Here is a 19,669-nt window from a genome sequence, read left to right on the forward strand (position 1 = left end):
TGCGGTGAGCGGGGCCTACTCTTTGAGATGCGTGGGCATCTCGTTGTAGTGGCTTGTTGCAGAGCACAGGCTCTAGGCATATGGGCCTGGTAGTTGTGAGCCAGGGGCTCAGTAGTTGTGGCGAACAGACTTTTGTTGCCCCGTGACATAGAATCTTCTTGGACCAGGGATCTAACCTCTGTCCCCTTCCTTGGCAGGCAAATTTCTATCTACTGTACCACCAGGGAAGTCTGACCTAGAGTTTTAAAAGTGCATGACTCTTAGGAAGATCCTAGAATGGTGTCTTAAGTAATATTAGTAGTTTTGTTGAACTGAAGGAAGGAATTAGTGATTTGAACTGGATTTTAGAGGTTTTAATTATTTAGATTTCTTAAATTCTGCTATTGGTGACTTACCATCTAAAAAGTCTGCTTGATAATCTAGCATCTTTCTGTGCTTTATAGCAGTTGCTTATTAAATGTCTCTTGAAATATTCTGAGTTGAATTGTTGTAGAGCTGGTAAGTTGTGTCTGACTCTTTTGCGACCCCATGGACTATAGCCCGCCAGGCTCCTCTGTCCATGGGATTTCCCAGACAAGAATACTGACGTGGGTTTTTCCTTCTTGAGGGGATCTTCCCGACCCAGGGATTGAACCTGAAGCTTCTGCATTGGCAGACAGTCTTTACTGCTGAACCACCAAACTGAGCCGTCAGGAAGCAAGCCCTTGAGTTGAATACCCAATAGTTATTTTTAAAAAGTAGTGGTTGTTAATGGTATGAGATCTTTACCTAAAAGGCTTCGGTGGAACAAAATGCCACCACTATCATGTGAAGTTTGTATGTAACAGTGTCAGTAATTATATTCCCTGCAAGGAGCTAGAAGAAAGATATGCATGTTCTTATGGGTAGAAGGCTAGTTCTGGTATTGAGATTCTGCTGATAAATTGACTTTATTTTTTTATTTTTCAGTGGGTTTTGTCATACGATACATTGACTTTTATGTATATCTTGGGGAAATCTTGGGATTTTTTTCAGTATGAGGAAGAACAAAAACCTTAAACTCACCACAGGTGAAATTCCTTATATTTTTAAGGGGAAGTAACACTTTTTGGTTGCTAATACTTTTTGTTTCTTTATGTTTACTTGGCTTTTTATGACCTTTGCTTACATTAAGGGAGAGGATGCTGAGGTCTCTCAGACAGCCATCATATCCGAAGAGGAAAAACCCATGTGGATTGTTTCTTATTCTCTCTAGTCAAATTAGAAGGGTCTGAGAATAAGCCTGTGAATGCTGACTTCTTTTCATCTCTCCAGAGCTTAATGTTGATTAATAAAGGAGATAATGTAGAGTAGTGGTTCTCAACTGGGGGAAGTTTTACTTTTTAGGAGGAAATTTGGCAATGTCTGTAGACCTTTTTCTACAGCAGGGTGGTTGTCGCAGCTATGGGAAAGGCAGGGTTGTTGGCCCCTGGTGGATAGAGGCTAGGGATGCTGCTAAACCTGCTTCAATGACCAGGACAGCCCCAACAACAAAAAGTTATTGGGCCCAAAATGTCCAGAGCACTGTGGTTCAAGAACCCAGGTGTAGAAGAATAAAAGGATAGTCATTGTCTTGTGTCACTGATGCTGAAGGTTTTGTCCTGGGGTAGCTTTGATTTCTAATTTTGGAATCCTATTGAGAGTTTTCTGTGAGATAAAATTGAGATAATTTTAACTAAAGCCCTAATGGGAGGGATTGTTTAGAAGGTAGTTAAGTGGCATTCTATTATAGCAGTATCGCTTGGGGTCACTTTCTGTCCTTGTGGTTACTGAGACCAGAGGAATTGGATCACGCCTCTCAAGTTACACACTGTGGGGCAACTTCTAAAAGTATGCAGATTTTTTGTCAGTTGGAAATTAATTGAAGTAGTAACACAGCATGTAACTTAGTAAGACATCTGGAAATTCCAGTTTGAAAACTAAGTAAAAAGCAGACACCAAGTCTAACTTTTAGTTTTTCTATAGCTCATCTTTACATTAATTAAGCATTACTTTCTCTGTTTCTCTTAATGTTCTTGAGAGTTTTCATGAGCTTAGGAGATTTTGTGCTTAAACTTTTAGTTTCCCCAAATTCTTGGTTCGAGTTGATGAATTGAAGTTATCAAGCCTTGTTTTAATACTGTTTATTCATAGGATTGAAGTTGAGTCATCTGACCCTCTCAGTTTGTCTTGGTGTATCCCACTGTAAAATAATACTGAGGTGTGCCCATTGAAAGCTTGAGTGGGCCTTCAGAGAAATGGAGCTATGTAACCTTTGATTGAAAGGTTGTGTAGAGAAATAAGGCCTTTACTATAGTAGAAACATTTTAGGTGGTTCTTACAGTTTCACATAAAAAAGTTTAGGTTAGATCCTGAAAGATTTTTTTGAAGCCTTTTTTTTTTTTAAGTTGTTATTTCAGAGTTCCTTAGAGGTATACAGATACGTGTATAATAAATAGAAGTGACTGGTGATTTTAAACCAGGCACACTTTTCTTGTATGTTAAATAGATTGCCCAGCCTCTTTCCCCAAAACAGGCCAGTTAGTTTTGTTTTCCTTGAAAATCTGTTAAGGTACTGATCTCTTTCCTTGATGAGTTCAACAAGTATCACAGGAAGTAGGCAAGGTATCCTATATTCACCTACTTGCCACTCACTTTGATGCTGTGCAGATCTGAACCTAAACTACTGTTATTTTGATTGCTGATATAGTGTGAAAACTATAATGGTACATTTACTTTTTGTTTAATAACATGTAATAGGTAAATTCAGCAAATTAGCTTTTACTGCTGTTTTTAATTTGCGTATTTATGATTAAAAAGTGTTTGGAAGTAATATTCACAAATAAGAATAATGAAAGTGTTTAATTCTCTAAATTTTTCAACCTTATTTTACTAATCACTAAAATTATTGGCTTATTATTATTCTGTGCCAAGTGTAGGTGCTAATTCAGTTAGGGAGACTTCTTTTAATAATATACTAGCATTTTGGTTCTTTTTTGTTTGTTTTTGAAATGGAAATTTTTATTTGGGCCAAACTGAAGATTTTAACCCTGGAACAGTCTCTTAGAAAGATTTGAGAACTGTTCTTTACTAGCATTCTGTTTTAGCATACAATCTGTATTTGATGAGCAAATTCAGAGTTCCCAAGGTTTTTAATAAGGTTAGCAATGTAACATTGGTCTTTCTCATCTTGCAACACTCGTGCCATAAAAGAAGAAATCTGTTACTGAGTGTGAATTAGTTCTCTGAACTTAAGTATTAAGTGATTGCCCCCCTGGCTGTTATTCAGGAAGAAAACCAGTTTACAGAAACAAAAGTCTACCATCAGGCCACAGTTTTTTAGTGTTATACAAAGATACCTATACAATTTAAATGTTTGGAGAGCTGTGATTGAGTTCTAGGCCATTAGAACTGCCTTTATTCCCTAAGAATAGTAACATTCACAACCTTCATCATTTTGTTCCTTCATTCCAGACCTGCAAGTTTGACATTATCAGGGATTCCAAACAGGAATATATAGTCAACCAACTTTCTGTGGTTCATTGTGTAACAAGGCAGAAAATCAGGTCAGGAGACAAAGTGTCATTTGATATAATTTGATCAGATGGTCAAGAAGCCAGATTTTCTAAGGAAAAAATAAATTGACTAAATCACAAGAATTATCAGAGATAAAGTTAATACAGTAGAGCCAGAAAGGGTTTAGTTATAGTGTTCTTAGCTTGCTTACAGTAAAAGCAGCAAGAAGGGGAACAACTCAGTGGCATAGATATAAAATGGTAAGTGATCCTAAAAGTTTGCCCGTAGTTCTGTTGTGTGCCGTCATAGTCTGAGGGAAAAGTTTGTCTTCCTGTGTTCAGTTTAGGCTGATAGACTCTTCTTACTTAAACTGACAACCTTCATTCATTCAGCAATTATATTCTAAGCTCTACATTCTAAGCATTGTGCAGAAAGAAAAGCATACTTGGTGGGGAAAGAAAAATAACCTGGGATTAAAAGTCACTGAAATCATGTACAAAGTTTATGTTCTAGTAATAAAATTCCACTTATTGAAGTAAAGACATATAAAACAAACTTCTGTGAATATCCTAATCTTAAGTGTGGTGGTTGTTCAGTTGCTAGGTTGTGTGCTCCTCTTTCACAGCCCCATGGACTGTAGCCAGTAAGGCTTCTCTGTCCGTGGGATTTCTGAGGCCAGAACACTGGAGTGGTTGCCATTTCCTTCTTGAGGGGATCTTCCCAGCCCAGGGATAAAACTGGCATCTCCTGCTTGGCAGGTGGATTCTTTACCACTGAGCCACCTGGGAAGCCCCCAAATCTTCAGTATTATTTAACCTCAAAATAAAAATTGAATGCGACTTCCTGTTTTCCTGAAGGAGAGTTAGAGGAGACAAGTAAATGAAGACAACATTGTTGTCTAGAACAAACTGTGTTCTAGTTTTACAGATGGAGAAACAGGTCTTCCCAAAGACCGTGAACTGGTGGAACTGGAAATAGAACCCAGAAGTTCTGTTACCGACCTGGGTCTGTGTACTCATATTGATGAGAGGCCAGATGAGAAGTTCAGGCAAGTCTTTATTGGGACTTGTGCTTCAAGTAAGAAACAGGTGCTCTTGCTCATTTTCTGAGGTGAGGTGAGCTAGTGGTTCCTTAAATGAGGTAAGGGTAGGGGTGGACGGGTGGGTTGGGCAGGAAACATAGTTTAGGTGGTCTGCCCACCTCAGGTGATGCTGTGTGCAGGTACCATGTGCTTTTTGTTCCCAACACTGCCTACATCTCCGAAAAGTCAGTAAGTTTGTGGCCTTTTTGTATCTTACTGTTCATAATTTCCCCAACTGCACATATATGCAGTTACTATTCAATTCAGTTCAGTCGCTTAGTTGTGTCTGACTCTTTGTGACCCCATGGACTGTGGCACCCCAGGCCTTCCTGTCCACACCAACTCCCAGAACTTGCTCAAACTCATGTCCATCGAGTTGGTGGTGCCATCCAACCATCTCATCCTCTGTTGTCCCCTTCTCCTCCTGCCTTCAATCTTTCCCAGCATCATGCTCTTTTCCAATGAGTCAGTTGTTTGCATTAGGTGGCCAAAGTAGTGGAGCTTCAGCATCAGTCCTTCCAATGAATATTCAGGACTGATTTTCTTTAGGATTGACTGGTTGGATCTCCTTGCAGTCCAAGGGACTCTCAAGAGTCTTTGCCAACCCCACAGTTCAAAAGCATCAATTCTTTGGTGCTCAGCTTTCTTTATAGTCCAACTCTCACATCCATACATGACTGCTGGAAAAACCATAGTTTTGACAAGACAAACCTTTGTCAGCAAAGTAATGTCTTTGCTTTTTAATACACTGTCTAGGTTTGTCATAACTTTTCTTCCAAGGAGCAAGCATCTTTTGATTTCATGGCTGCAGTCACCATCTGCAGTGATTTTGGAGCCTTAAAAAAATAAAGTCTCTCACTGTTTCCGTTGTTTCCCCATCTATTTGCCATGAAGTGATGGCATGATGATAGTTTTTTGAATGTTGAGTTTTAAGCCACCTTTTTCACTCTTTCACTTTCATCAAGAGGCTCTTCAGTTCCTCTTCACTTTCTGCCATAAGGGTGGTGTTATCTGCATATCTGAGGTTATTGATATTTCTCCCGGCAATCTTGATTCCAGCTTGTGCTTCATCTAGGCTGATATTTCTCGTGATGATTTCTGCATATAAGTTAAATAAGCAGGGTGACAATATACAGCCTTGACATACTTCTTTCCCAATTTGGAACCAGTCTGTTGTTCCATGTCCAGTTCTACTGTTGCTTCTTGACCTGTATATAGATTTCTCAGGAGACAGGTAAGGTGGTCTGGTATTCCCATCTCTTGAAAAATTTTCCAGTTTGTTGTGATTCACACAGTCAGGGGCTTTGTTGTAATCAGTAAAGCAGATGTTTTTCTGAAACTCTTGCTTTTAGTTGCTTAGTTTGTCCAGGTGCAAGCACTCCAGTAAAGGGTCCCAAGTCCCAGCCTATTTCAGATCTATTAACTTTGTTTTGGGGTTCACTTGATGCTTTTAAAAAGTCAGAAAGTGTCACCTGGATTGTAAAAGAATAATCATAGGAGATTATGGAAAACTTAAGGGCTTCCCTGGTAGTTCAGCTGGTAAAGAATCTACCTGCTGTGCAGGAGACCCCATTTCAGTTCCTGGGTTGAGAAGATCCACTAGAGAAGGGATAGGCTACCCACTCCAGTATTCTTGGGCTTTCCTGGTGGCTCAGATGGCAAAGAATCCACCTGCAATGCGGGAGACCTGAGTTTGGTCCTGGGTTGGGAAGAGCCCCTGGAGAAGGGAATGGCTATCTACTCCAGTATTCTGGTCTGAAGAATTCCATAGACTATATATAGTACATGGGGTCGCAGAGTCAGACAAGACTGAGCAACTTTCACTTTCTCTAGGAGAAAAGCAGTGTGGTTGATGTTAAAGATGTAAGTTGACATGAAATTCATGGTGTGGTGGGTTCTAGCCTAGGTAGGAACTGTGGTGTGTTTCAGTTTGTTCCTAATCCTTCTAATTAGGAGTCCCAGTAATTTGCCTTGTGATACTCTGGAGAATATGAACAATAGAACATGAATGACTTAATATTGTGATCTTAGATTTGGATTCTGTCAAATGACACAGAAAATAGGCTTTTCTTTTATCTAAAATAAAAAACTGACTTTGATTGTGAACACATAGAAAAATAAAGCTGTGGAATTAGAAAATAAATAGTAAGTTTTTATATTGTATTTCATATTATGAATAAACATTGGATATAAATTTGTATAAGGTTCAAGGGTATAAAAATTTCACAGTATGGGATTTAATATAGATAAGTCTTGGCTTGTAGGTTATTGTTTTACCAAGACCTCACATTTTGTGATGTTAGCCCATGAAATATAAGAAGGAAAATAAAATAATGCATTAAAACCATCCTTTCCCCCTAAAAACCACACACAGAAAAAGAAAAACCCCAAAAGTCCCTTTTCACTTACATTCTGAGTGCTTTGTGTCTTCTAGGACTATTCTAAGTGAGTAAACATCAGGCCTAAGCTGTACTTAGGGAGTTGTCCCTGATTCAGATTATTAATGGTGAAAAATACTTCTCCTTGTGGATATTTTTAGATCAAACTGGCAGTGGATCATCCAAAGTAGTTCATTCAAGTGTAAGCTACTGAGTGTCTTCACTGGAGTTGTATATAGTAAATATTCAGACCCTGAAGGAAAGCAGTTTAGTTTGAAGACATGCATAGTGCCAGACCTATAGTGAGCCTTTAATTCACTTTTATCCTTGCTTTTGCCCTCCCCTCCAAATCCTATTATGCTTAAAATTTAAAACTCTGTTATCTGGATATATCAGGATGATATACTGAGATCAAGGCTTGGGTGTGGGAAGAGTGTAGAGTCAGAGACGAGGTTTGGTTCTTGTTTGATCTTCTTATAAATTCTCCTTAATTCATGGATGTTCCCCCAAAGTGAACTTAACATACTTCTGAAAAAAAATTAGGAAAAATTAAAATGCCAAGTTAGCCATCTTTAGAAGTGACCCAAGAGATAAATACTTAAAATCTAGTCTGGTTGTAATCTCAGTGTAGGGCAGGACTGAACTGTGATTGTAAGTAAGAAAATATAGCCAAGTAATTGTATTATATTCTAACAGAAGAAAGAATGTACTTGTGAGAGGAAGGTGTGGAAATTGTAGATCAGCAGTGAAAGAATAGAAAAAAGAGTCAGAGGCAAACATATGCTGTTTTCTTCCTGCCCAGAGGGAGAAGAAACACAGATCATTGATTTTGAGAATCTGGTTTTATGCTGATAGTGGAAATGGATATATTAGGCTATCTTAGCCTGATGACATAGGCTATATATTCAGTTGCCTACTGCTCCGAGTCTCTGCTTTTTTAACAGGTGATTATAATCTGGAATAACTACAATAGCTATATTATATGTCTAATGTGGCAATCATTGAATTAGGTAATTTGCAAACAGCTTAACCTTTATAATAATACAACTAATAAATAGAGACTTGAGTTTAGAATTCAGGTCTTGATTCCAGAACTCCTCTATTCATGTGTCTTTCCTCTGTTCAGGTAGAATTATTTATTGAGGAAGACTGTGCTGAATAGTAAAAGTAAATGAGCCACTCAGTAACACTTTTTCATTGAAATTAAATTGGCATTCTGGTTTTTATGTGAATCTTCCTCTTAAAGAGACAGGTCTTCTCTAGGTGCTAGATTAATTTCTGATCTTGTAAGATAGAAGGTTTCAGACCCTGGAATGTGTGTTCATCAGGGTAATGCTTTCCTGTTAAGGAGAGGAGGGGGCTGGAAGGTTGCTGAATCTCCCAAGTCCTCATTTGGCCTTGACATAAACTTTTCCATTCAATCATCAGCAAATTATAGTTCCTATTCCTTTCTTTAAAAGAGTAATTATTGTCAATCAGTGAGGTGTAATGAAAAGAATCTGGGGTTTTAAATTCAAGAAAGACCAGGATTCAAAGCTCTTCATCCCTTGGTCAATATTCTGGTTTTCTCTTACTGCCTAAACAGTCACCCCAAACTTTAGTGACTTGAAACAGTATTATCTTTCATGTTCCTGTGGATTTATAGAGTTGAGCTGGTCAGTTCTCACTTGAGATCTTTCACATGTTTGTAGTCCACAAAACTAGAGGGAGCCGTCTGAAGGCCATACTGGGATGGACCTCCAAGGTAGTTTCTCCCTCTTACAATCCAGTCCTCCTCTGAGGTCTCAGTGCTTGTCTGTGTGACCTCTCTGTCCAGCAGAGTTGTTGTTTAATTGCTAAGTCGTGTCTGACTCTTTGTGACCCCGTTGATTGCAGCATGTCAGGTTTCCCTGTCCTTCACTATCTCTCAGAGTTTGCTGAACTTGTCTGTTGAGTTGATGATGCCATCCAATCATCTCATCTTCCCCCTTCTCCTGCTGTCAATCTTTCTCCACATCAGGGGCTTTTCCAGGGAGTCAACTCTTTGCTTCAGGTGGCCAAAGTATTGGAGCTTCAGCATCAGTCCCTGCAATGAATATTCAGGGTTTGATTTCCATTAGAATTGACTGGTTTGATCTCCTTGCTGTCCAAGGGACTCTCAAAAGTTTTCTTCAGCACCATAATTCAAAAGCATCAATCCTTTGGCACTCAACTTTATGGTCCAACTCTTATATCCTTATATGATTACTGAAAAAAACCATAACTTTGACTATACAGACTTTTGTCGGCAAAGTTAATGTCTCTGCTTTTTAATATGCTGTCTAGGTTTGTCATAGCTTTTCTTCCAAGGAGCTAGCATCTTTTAATTTCTTGGCTGCAGTCATTGATTGGAGTGATTTTGGAGCCGAAGAAAGTAAAATCTGTCACTGTTTCCACTTTTTCCTCTTCTGTTTGCCATGGAGTGATGGGACTGGATGTCATGATGATCTTTTTTTGACTGTTGAGTTTTAAGCCAGGCTTTTCACTCTCTTCTTTCACCCTCATCAAGAGGTTCTTTAGTTCCTCTTTGCTTGCTGTCCAGCAGAGTAGCCCAGACTTGTGTGGCTGCTAAGGGCTTTAATACTCAGAAAGCAGAAACTGTTAGGCACTTAAGAGCATTGTCTGGAATTAGCTCAGTATTCTATAGGTAAAGAAGTCACAGGACTCTCCAGATTCAGTGATCTGATTCTTAGAACTATGTCTGGGATCACGAAGAGAGAACTTGTACATTTCTCTACTCTAAATCAGTGTGATTCTTGTTTCAAGTCTCTCTTCTGTCTTCCCAATTATGATATCTACCTTCTGAAATTATTTTCTTTTTATCACAGTTCTAAACATTGAAAGTTCAGGATCAGTGTAGATGACCCTTTAAAGACCTTACTTACTCCATGGTAGGAATGTAAATTGATACTGTCACTATGGAGAACATAATGGATAGTGCTTAGAAAACTAGGAGTAGAATTGCCATATGATGCAATAATCCCACCATTGGACATATACCCTGAGAAAACCATAACTGAAAGAGCCACATGTACCTCAGCTTTCGTTGTAGCACTATTTACAATAGCTGGGACATGGAGGCAACCTAGATGTCCATTGACAGATGAATTAATAAAAAAGTAGTGGTACATATACACAATAGAATATTACTCAGCCATGAAAAAGAACACATTCAGTCCTAATGAGGTGGATGAACCTAGAGCCTGTTACACAGAATAAAGTAAGTCAGAAAGAGAAAAACAAATAACGTGTATTAACACCTATATATGGAATCAAAGAGCCTATTCGCAGGGCAGCATTGGAGATGCAGACATAAAGAACAGACTGTGGACACAGTGAGGAAAGAAGTGGATGGGGTGAATGGAGAGAGTGGCGTGGAACATAGCTTACCATATGTAAAATAGATAGTGAAAATTTGTTGCATGATGCACCAAGCTCAAATCAGGTGCTCTGTGACAACCTAGAGGGGTGGGATGGGGTAGGAGGTGGGAGGGAGATTTGAGAGGGAGGGGACATATGTGTACCTATGGCTGATTCATGTTGATGTATGGTAGAAACCAACACAATATTGTAAAGCAGTTATCCTCCAATTAAAAATTTAAAAAATACATGTATAATATTTCTATACATGCTTAATGTTGATTATGAAATAAATGTGATTATACAATGATAATTGTATAATTATTACACCACCTACTCTCATAGCTTTATCTTGGACTTTGTGATCATCCAAAACATTGCTTCTTTTGAAATCTTAGGCTTCACTATCCCCTGAGCAGACCCCAACTTCTTAAACTTCCAGCTCTTTTAATTGTTTACTTTCACTCTAACCATTCTCTGATTGTATTAGATTCTGGTACTTTGACTCCTAGTTGTGAGGTGTGTGGCAAGTAATTTCAGGTTTGTTTATTCAGTAAGTATTTATTGAATACCAGACTGTCTTAGGGATATAATGGTAAACAAAATTGATCTGAACCCTGCCTTTATGAAACTTAAAGCTTTCTGAATGGTTACAGATATTAAGAAAGCATTAAACAAATATATAATTACAAACTGTGATAAGTGCTATAAAGGAATGAATTAGGTGCCATAAGGAGAAAATAAGAAGAGGAGGGGACTTCCCTGGTGTTACAGGTGGGTAGGAATCTGCCTGTGAATGCAGGAGACACAGGTTCAGTCCCTGGTCCGGGAGAATCCACACGCTGCAGAGTGGCTGAGCCTCCTGCACCACCGCTCCTGAAGCGTGTGTGCCTGGAGCCTGTGTTCCGCAACCAGAGAAGCCACTGCAGTGGGAAGCCCATGCACCTCAGCGATGAGTAACCCCTGCTTGTTGCAACTAGAGAAAGCTCACAGCAACAAAGACTCAGTGCAACCAAAAATAAATAAATTCTTTTCAAAAAAGAGGAGGAAGGCACTTTAGACTGAATGGTGAAAGAGGGGTTTCTGACATGACCTCAAAATGGAGCCCTAAAAGACTGGAAGTCCCTTGCCATGCAAAGAGTTAGGGGAATAATGTTTTCAGTTGTAGGAGCAGAATGTGTGAAAGCTTGAGGCAGGGATCAGCTTGATGAGTTAGAATGATTGAAAGAAGGTCTTTGTGGCTGAAATTCACTGAGGCAGCGTAGCCTAAAATGAGGTTGGCAAGTTAAACAGGAACCAGCTGAATCAAGGCCTTGCAAGTCATTTTTAAGACTTTAATTTTATTCTTAGTGTTTCTGGAAATAGTTGAAAGGTTTTAAGATGGGATGATATGGTCTGTTTTATGTTTTAGAAAGATCATTCTGACTTTATCACACAGAACAGATGGGAAGAGCCCGGAAGAGAAGTAGGACAGCACTTAAGAGGGAACTTATTCATTGTTTAGAGCCAGTGCTGGCTTGGGTTATGATAGTGTGGCAAAAAGGCAAGGAGTAGATTTGAGAAATGTGTTCACAGTAGAAGTCCCAGGATTTGATGGTTGGATGTGGAAGATGACAGAGAGGGAGGAGTCGGGAGTGGCTCCCGACTTTTCCAGTATGAACAAATTTGATATGCCACCTCTTGATAAGAGTGTGTGTGTAAGAAAGAGCATGAGAGAGAATACATTTGAGGATAAATGAATCTGGAGTCCAGAAGAGTGACCTGGATTGGAGATAACACATTTGGGAGTTGTTGCACCTAGAGGATATTTATTTATTTTTATTTTTTTATTTTTCATGTAAAACAATGGGAATGAATGAGAGAGGAAGAGAAAAGAAAGAGGAGGGCCTGACATTGGGATGCAAATCACAAATCACAACATTTTTTAATTGATTTTTTCTTTTTAACTTTAAACATTAAAATAGATTTAAGGTAGCCTTCTGTAGGCCATCTCACTTGCTTTCAGATAACTTTCTTTGTGGGAGAGAAAGGAATATAGTTACTGCTACCTGGGAGGATAGGGGATGAAGGAGCAGAGGGAAGGGCTCAGGAATTTATATGTTCTCCAGATTATTTTCTGCCTGGGGTAATTCACAGTATGCCCATTATTAGTGTTTCTCATCTTTCATGTGTGTAGAGAAGAAAAAAGGTTGAGAGTTTCTGCTCTATAGGATAAATTTCATGGTAATCTAAGTTTTCCATAGTCTGGTTTCAGTATGCCTATTCACACTCATCATACCATTCCCCTCCAACCACCATGCATGCTATATTCTATTATGATTTTTAGCTCATAATTTCCTTTTTTATTGAGCAAATAGACTAAGTCTCTGTTTCAGATAAAGCTTTCCCTGATTCCCTCAGGAGAACTTTGGTATTTGTTTATATTCCCAGTGTGCATTGCTTAAAGCAATTGTTTTATTAAATTTAAATGTTTTTCTTACATTGACTGCTCACCAAACTAATCTTGACAGAAGGGATTGATTTTTTTCTTTATGCCTCTTTTAAGAAAGCATTTGAATGTTTGAGTTACATTTCTAACTCTGTTTGAGTAGGCAAATACAGCTTACTTTTCCTTCTGATAAGACGAACTTTGGGGTTTAGAAAATATAGAGAGCAAGAAAATAGTTGAAGATGTCTTTTCCAGATCTACTTTAATAGGTATTAATAGTTAAAATAGTTAACTATTTTTAAAAGTTAAAATATACTTTTAAAAATTGTGGTAAAGCAACCTCTGAAGTATATTCTTTCTTATCAGCCCCAATGTTGTTCAGTCACGTCCAACTCTTTGTGATCCCATGGACTGTAGCCCGCCAGGCTCCCCTGTCCATGGGATTCTCCAGGCCAGAATTCTGGAGTGGGTAGCCATTTCCTTCTCCTGGGGATCTTCCTGACCCAGGGATCGGACCCCTGTCTCCCGCATTGCAGGCAGATTCTTTACTGTCTGAGCCACCCAGTTAGAGCCTTGGAGTGGAGAAATCCATCAAGTTAACCCAGAAGTTCTAGACTCAGATAATAGGCCCAAAAGCTTGATATTTATTTAAAAGAAAGATTCCTGGTAATGAAGGAAATGGAAGCTGATCTAATGGAGTTATTCTGGTTATTTGAATTAACATCTCTATAGAATACCTGAGAATATTTAAGTTTTATTTGGAACCATTGATAATCAAAAAATAGGTTAGAAGTACTGTAAAACTTCACTGTAAATTCCTAGTCTACAAATTGATTTATTCTGTGATTCAGTTTATGTCTCCTGTCATTGTTTAGAGCCAGTACTAGCTTGGGTTATGCTGGTGTGGCAAAAAGGCAAGGAGTAGATAAAGGAAAAAAACGGCATAGCGGGAGAAAAATAGCATTGTCTATGCCCATTGAATGTTATAATCTTTTACTGCTCTGATGCATCTCTTGGAGCTTTTTCACTAGATTTGAAGAGAAAATTAGATAATGAACTCATTACAGTTAAAAAAAAATTCAAGTTAAAAAAACAAACTTTGACATTCTTCCTTTTAGCTTTCAGTGGGAATCACTTATGAAGCCATTCTATAATTATCACATGGAATTCACTACTTGCTGGAGTATAACAGAAAAAACTATCCTGAGAGTCAGCAAGTACAAACAGCGTTTCACAACATCAGCTTGTGTAGTGCATATTGTTCTGTAACTGTATACTTAGCTTTCTGGTGAAAGACTCTCATTTTTGTCTTCCTTTCTTTTATAGGAATATACTTGTCCCAGATGTGAATCAGGTTTTATTGAAGAAGTGACAGATGATTCCAGGTATAGTACAAGCCCATGAATAAATCAGGCATTCTGTTATCAAAATTATGTTTTTTAGCATCAACTGAATGAATAGAAAGAAATTTGTTTTATAACTTACACTCTCTGCTGAGAGAGAGAAGAAAAGTAGCAGAGCAAAGGGGAAAAAAAATGGGAAAATTAGGAAAATGTGATAGTAGGTGTCTTGAGATCTACTGTGGTGTTCTTGGGAAACCTCTATATCCTTATCAGAGTAAATTTGATGAGTTTTCATATATTTTCTGAGACTTTGGGGTTTCTCTTGAATTATTGGTTGGTTTTTAGTGACTACTCTGTTGCCTGAAGGTAGATTGCTCTTATACCCCTTTGGTGGGCCGGGGAGCAACTTGTGACAAAGATTACCTAGTAAGATAAACAGGCTGTTCTAGCCAGGGAAACTGAGTTGTTTTTCTTGAGGAAGCATTGGGTCCTTTGTGCTTATTAGGATTATTGTGGTCAAACATACCATCTTGCCACAGTAGTATTAGTGTGTTGGTAATGCTTGAAATTGGCTCTTGTTGCTCTTACTGATGGTATAAAATCTATAAAAGGGGGAAGTTATTTCTGAAAGTGACAATGTTATATATTCCTTCTTGATTAATATGATTAAACTATGAAAGCTTAATAAAAAGTAGAATAGTGTTGATAGGAGGACTTCTTTTAATTTTGGAGTGACTTTGGGGGTTTTAATGGCAGTAAATAATTCCTTTACTGTTGCTGTTGGCAGAATATAAAGTTGAAGTTCCCTTCCACAACCAGGAAAAACTACACATTTTACAGTATGTACAATTAGTTTAACTTTATTAATGATCAGTGATTATATGTATAATCTGACCTGGAGCTTCTGGGGCAACATATGGCATGAGGATCTAGTTTGCTACAAACACTTGATATAATAATCTTGGTTTTAAATAACACAATACCAGCTCAATCTACAAGATTCGCATGATGGCAAAATTAGCAATTTTGTGTGGATGGCATGCTAACTTGGGATAGCTTTTTATTTGTGCTGTTATAATTGCATCATATACTTGTTTCAAGCAGGGTATGCTCTGCATGTGTTATAGAGCATGTTAGTTGTTTTCGGGGGGAGCATTTTTTCAAAGGTTTTGAATACTAATTTTGGTTTCTTTAGCCATGAGGTTGGTGATTAACTACAAGATAAATCTTTTCTAGAAGAAAACTGAATTTTATGGCTCCTGCTCTCACTTGAGTTAGTTTTTTATTTGTGCTTTTGTGAGTCAAAGGTTGTCTTGTACAGGTGCTATTGGTAGCAGATATTCAAATGCAAAGATCATGTCTTTTGAAAGATCAGTGTTTTAAATAGTTGAAGAAATCTTTGCTTAGAATCAGTGTCTTAGAGGTAGCAGGGTATTTATTTCCTTCTATAAAGTTTATGAACATTTGCTGATTTGAATACTTAGCAATTACAGTGTTAAGTAGTGGATGGTAAAAATTAATGAGAGCAAGTCCTTATGTGAACATTGGATAATGGGTTCCATTTGCTGTTAGACATTCATCTGGAGGAGCATCTTGTAAATTTTCTTAAGCTTTGTAACATTTCTCAGAAAAATGTGTTTGTTTTTATTATCCCTTCCCAATGGTTAGCCCTATCATTCTTTTTTAAAAAATTATTTATTTATTTATTTTTGGCTGTGCTGGGCCTTTGTTGCTGTGCATGGGCTTTTTACTAGGTGCTGCGAGCAGGGGCTACTCTCTAGTTGTGGTGCTCAGGCTTCTCATTGTGGTGGCTTCTCTTGTTGTGGACCAAGGGCTCTATGGCCTGTGAGCTTCAATGGTTGAGGCACGAAGGCTCTAGAGTGGGGCTCAGTAGTTGCAGCTCCCAGGCTCTACAGCAAGGGCTCAAGGGTTGTGGTGTACAGACTTGGTTGCCATGCTGTGTGTGGGATCTTCCTGGATCAGGGATTGAACCCGTCTCTCCTGCATTGGCAGGTGGATTCTTCGCCATTGAGCCACCAAGGAACCCCAGCTCTGTCATTCTTAATATACAAAGGAATTTAAGGAAAGGGAAGGCTGGGGGAGTTGCAGGGATAGAAGAACCCTAAAAGAAAGAGTTGATAGCTTTAATTACCAAAGATACCTGAATCCTTGAAGCTGTCAATATATGGTAAAGGCAGTAAGAGCCCTGGAAGCCTGTCTGCTGCTGCTAAGTCACTTCAGTCGTGTCCGACTCTGTGCGACCCCATAGACCGCAGCCCACCAGGCTCCCCAGTCCCTGGGATTCTCTAGGCAAGAGCATTGGAGTGGGTTGCCATTTCATTCTCCAATGCATGCAAGTGAAAAGTGAAAGTGAAGTCACTCAGTCATGTCTGACTCTTAGTGACCCCATGGAATGCAGCCTACCAGGCTCCTCCGTCCATGGGATTTTCCAGGCAAGAGTACTGGAGTGGGGTGCCATTGCCTTCTCTGGGAAGTCTTTCTAGGCTTGAGCAATAAAACGGATACAGTGGTTATTTAATTATTTATAGAGGCACTGGTAATTTGAGGCTTGTTCTACATAGGAAGTGTTTTTTACAAAAGACATTTAAACTTTTGAAACAAATAACAGTTGTTAAATGGTTTCTAATCAGAGAATGAGGCTTGAGAATGATGCCATAGATAGAGAATGGCATTAGCTTTCGTTTTTTCACTTTTGGTTCCAGACTAACCAGGGTGTGTGTGTTTTCTCAATGAGCTGAGTGCAGTGCCTGGATTGCTATTGTAATTCTGAAAATGAAGGCTGCTATAGTAATTTGTGGACTTATAGCATTGGGGTGAGTGTGTGCATGCTTGTGTGCTAACGTGTGTACTTTTGTGCCCTTGTAAGTCTCTTGAAGTAAAAGTGATATCTAGCAGTTCTTGGTATTCTTTCCATCCCCTTTCTGTCAAAGTGTTTTAGCCAGTTTTCTCTCTTTGCAAATTTCGTGAGGACAATGGGATCTAATATTTTTTCCTAGTCTTTGGGAATTGGTTTACACATGCAATATTAATTCAATAATGTTTATGTTTGAGTTATCAATGCAGGATATAGTAAAGCAGCATTATCAAAAGTGGTGAGTGCTGTGTATAGTGGCTGATATATAATAAATACATATATTTGTGGTTTTAATAAAATACAGTATTTACCCTCTGAATTTTATGTTTCTGAAAGAAGGGTAAGAAGTAGAAATGGATGAAACAAGTTCTAGATATGTATAATATAAGGTCAAATATAGAACCACAGTCAAGAGTGCAGAGGGCTGTGGATGAGTCTTGTTTGGTGAGTTTCAGTTCAGTTCAGTCACTCAGTCATGTCCGACTCTTTGCGACCCCATGAATCGCAGCATGCCAGGCCTCCCTATCCATCACCAACTCCCAGAGTTTACTCAAACTCTCATGTCCATCGAGTCGGTGATGCCATCCAGCCATCTCATCCTCTGTCGTCCCCTTCTCCTCCTGCCCCCAATCCCTCCCAGCATCAGGGTCTTTTCCAATGAATCAGCTCTTCGCATGAGGTGGCCAAAGTATTGGAGTTTCAGCTTCAGCATCAGTCCTTCCAAAGGTGAGTTTAGTAAAGTCTTAATGAAGGATGGCTCTGAGGGGTGGGTAAGATAATCATCAGAAGAAAAAATATTTATTGAGCCCTTTTATAAGATGCTAAATATTGTTCCAGACCCCTTGCATTACTACATTTAATCATTTCTAGTAGTTTCAAATGTTGTGTGTTCATCTGATGGTTAGTGGTTTTTTAGTGAAATATTATTTGGAGAATCTAGTTTTATTTTTTAGCTTCTGAGAATAAATATTTTTCTTCCTTTGCTCAGGTTTGAGTTGCATTGCTGGCTGTGGGTCCTTCTTCCTTCTCTGTGATGTCCCCTCTCTAATTTTTCACTTGGTTTTCCCTTGATTTTGTAGTTTGTTATAGTATTTTTCATAGATTAATCCACATGCAAGTTCTTCATAATTTCCTTTGTAGGTGTCACATTGGAATGAGCTATTTTTCCTTATTGGGATTTGTTCTCATTGTACCATTCTATATTTAGGTTCTGGGAGGGAAGCTTATTCCTGGGAGTAGAAAATAGAATCACTTCTCATTGCTTTTTCTCTTCAGTTTTTTAGGTGGTGGCAGCAGCACATCAACACAGTTTTCAGAGGTAAGTTTTTCTTTGGCTCTATGGATTCTTTAGGTAGTGGGCTCGTGCTAAAACGGTGACAGATTTTCACTTGCCAGTGCAGCAAAACCTCAGAATGTTTAAGGAAAATGTAGGCAAGAGTAGTCTTAGAAAGATTTGTGTTCAATAGTTGGGGCTTTGGCATGTTATTTTTAGTAAACCTTTGATTAGGTGGTGTTTTCGGTTATTTTCTGCATCTATATTGTGTATGTAGTGTGAGATTGTAAAGCTTGTTTTTTTTTTTTTTTTTTTAATAACTGTGTTGCAGACTCTTAGTGGTGTGACTGTCAAGTAAAGAGCAGGGGATGAGTTATAATTGAAGTCACAGTGAGGCACAGCCTACAGTTTTACACAGAGGTACTGGTTTCTAGAGATTACCTTGAATGAATGTGGTGGTTTGGTATATGTATTGGAATTTGGGTTCCAGATTAAGGATAAGATATTTACTTGCCTTCCAGGTCTCAAGATAGGACCTGTAGTTAATTTCCAGTTCTTTATATAATGTGGGTTCTCTTCCTGCGAAGCAAACACTCTGGGGGATGTGGGCTTCAGTGGTTGTGACTGGTGGACTCAGTAGACGTGGCTCTTGAGCTCTAGAGCGTGGGCTCAATAGTTGTGGTGCACAAGCTTAGTTGCCATGTGACATGTGGGATCTTTCTGAATCAGCGAGCAAACCCATTTCTACTGCATTGGCAGGTGGCTTCCTTACCCCAGAGCCACCAGGGAAGCCCTAAGGTGTACAGTTTTAAGGGACATTAAGTACTTTTTGTTTATAAGCATTGAGAGACTGTATCTCACAAGGGTAGACCCCCCTCTGCCTACAGAAAACACTGGTTTGCTTTTGCTCCTACTGCCATATAGTTTGGTTAGCCCTAGAAAGCTAACAGATGCTAAAAGAAAAAAAATTAAATCCCATAATTGGAATTTCTCTGTATTTCAGAATCACATTTGCCTTTTTTGGAAATAGTTCAAGTTTTGAGAACAAGCAAAACTTTTTAGTGTTTATTTGTGTATAAATTAAAACTGTATTTGCAGGTATTTCTGAAAACTGGTATTCAGTAAGAAGCCCATAAAACCCTAAGCTTCTCTCCTTTATCCTCTGAAAATTATGTTTAAGACTTGCAGCTCCCAGACTTTTTTTTTGGCCACACTGTGCACCTTGTAGGGTCTTAGTTCCCATCCTAGTTAGTTCCTTGACCAGGGATTGAACCCAGGCCCCAGTAGTGAAAGCACCAAGTCCTCACCACTGGGCCACCAGGAAATTCTCAGCTCCCCAGATTTTTTATGTTATTAGATTTATAGTCAAGAAACTTAATGTTTGGGTAACAATCCTGTTT

At 38.7% G+C, this 19,669-nt stretch overlaps 1 protein-coding gene across 2 annotated transcripts in view; it reads left to right on the forward strand.

Annotated features, from left to right (window-relative positions):
- The window catches only part of RNF115 (ring finger protein 115), a 67,762-nt gene that overhangs the window by 5,040 nt on the left and 43,053 nt on the right, over positions 1-19,669 (forward strand). The window contains exons 2-4 of one of the 2 annotated variants that reach the window (XM_065905602.1): positions 14,105-14,163; positions 14,909-14,960; positions 18,272-18,314. In XM_065905602.1, the coding sequence (XP_065761674.1) occupies positions 14,154-14,163; positions 14,909-14,960; positions 18,272-18,314 (105 nt within the window). In that variant the 5' untranslated portion in view covers positions 14,105-14,153. The remainder of the gene's footprint in view (positions 1-14,104; positions 14,164-14,908; positions 14,961-18,271; positions 18,315-19,669) is intronic. The other variant, XM_065905595.1, reaches the window with a different exon arrangement.

The sequence above is a fragment of the Muntiacus reevesi genome, chromosome 1 (genome assembly GCF_963930625.1).
Source record: "Muntiacus reevesi chromosome 1, mMunRee1.1, whole genome shotgun sequence".
NCBI classification, from domain to species: Eukaryota; Metazoa; Chordata; class Mammalia; order Artiodactyla; family Cervidae; genus Muntiacus; species Muntiacus reevesi.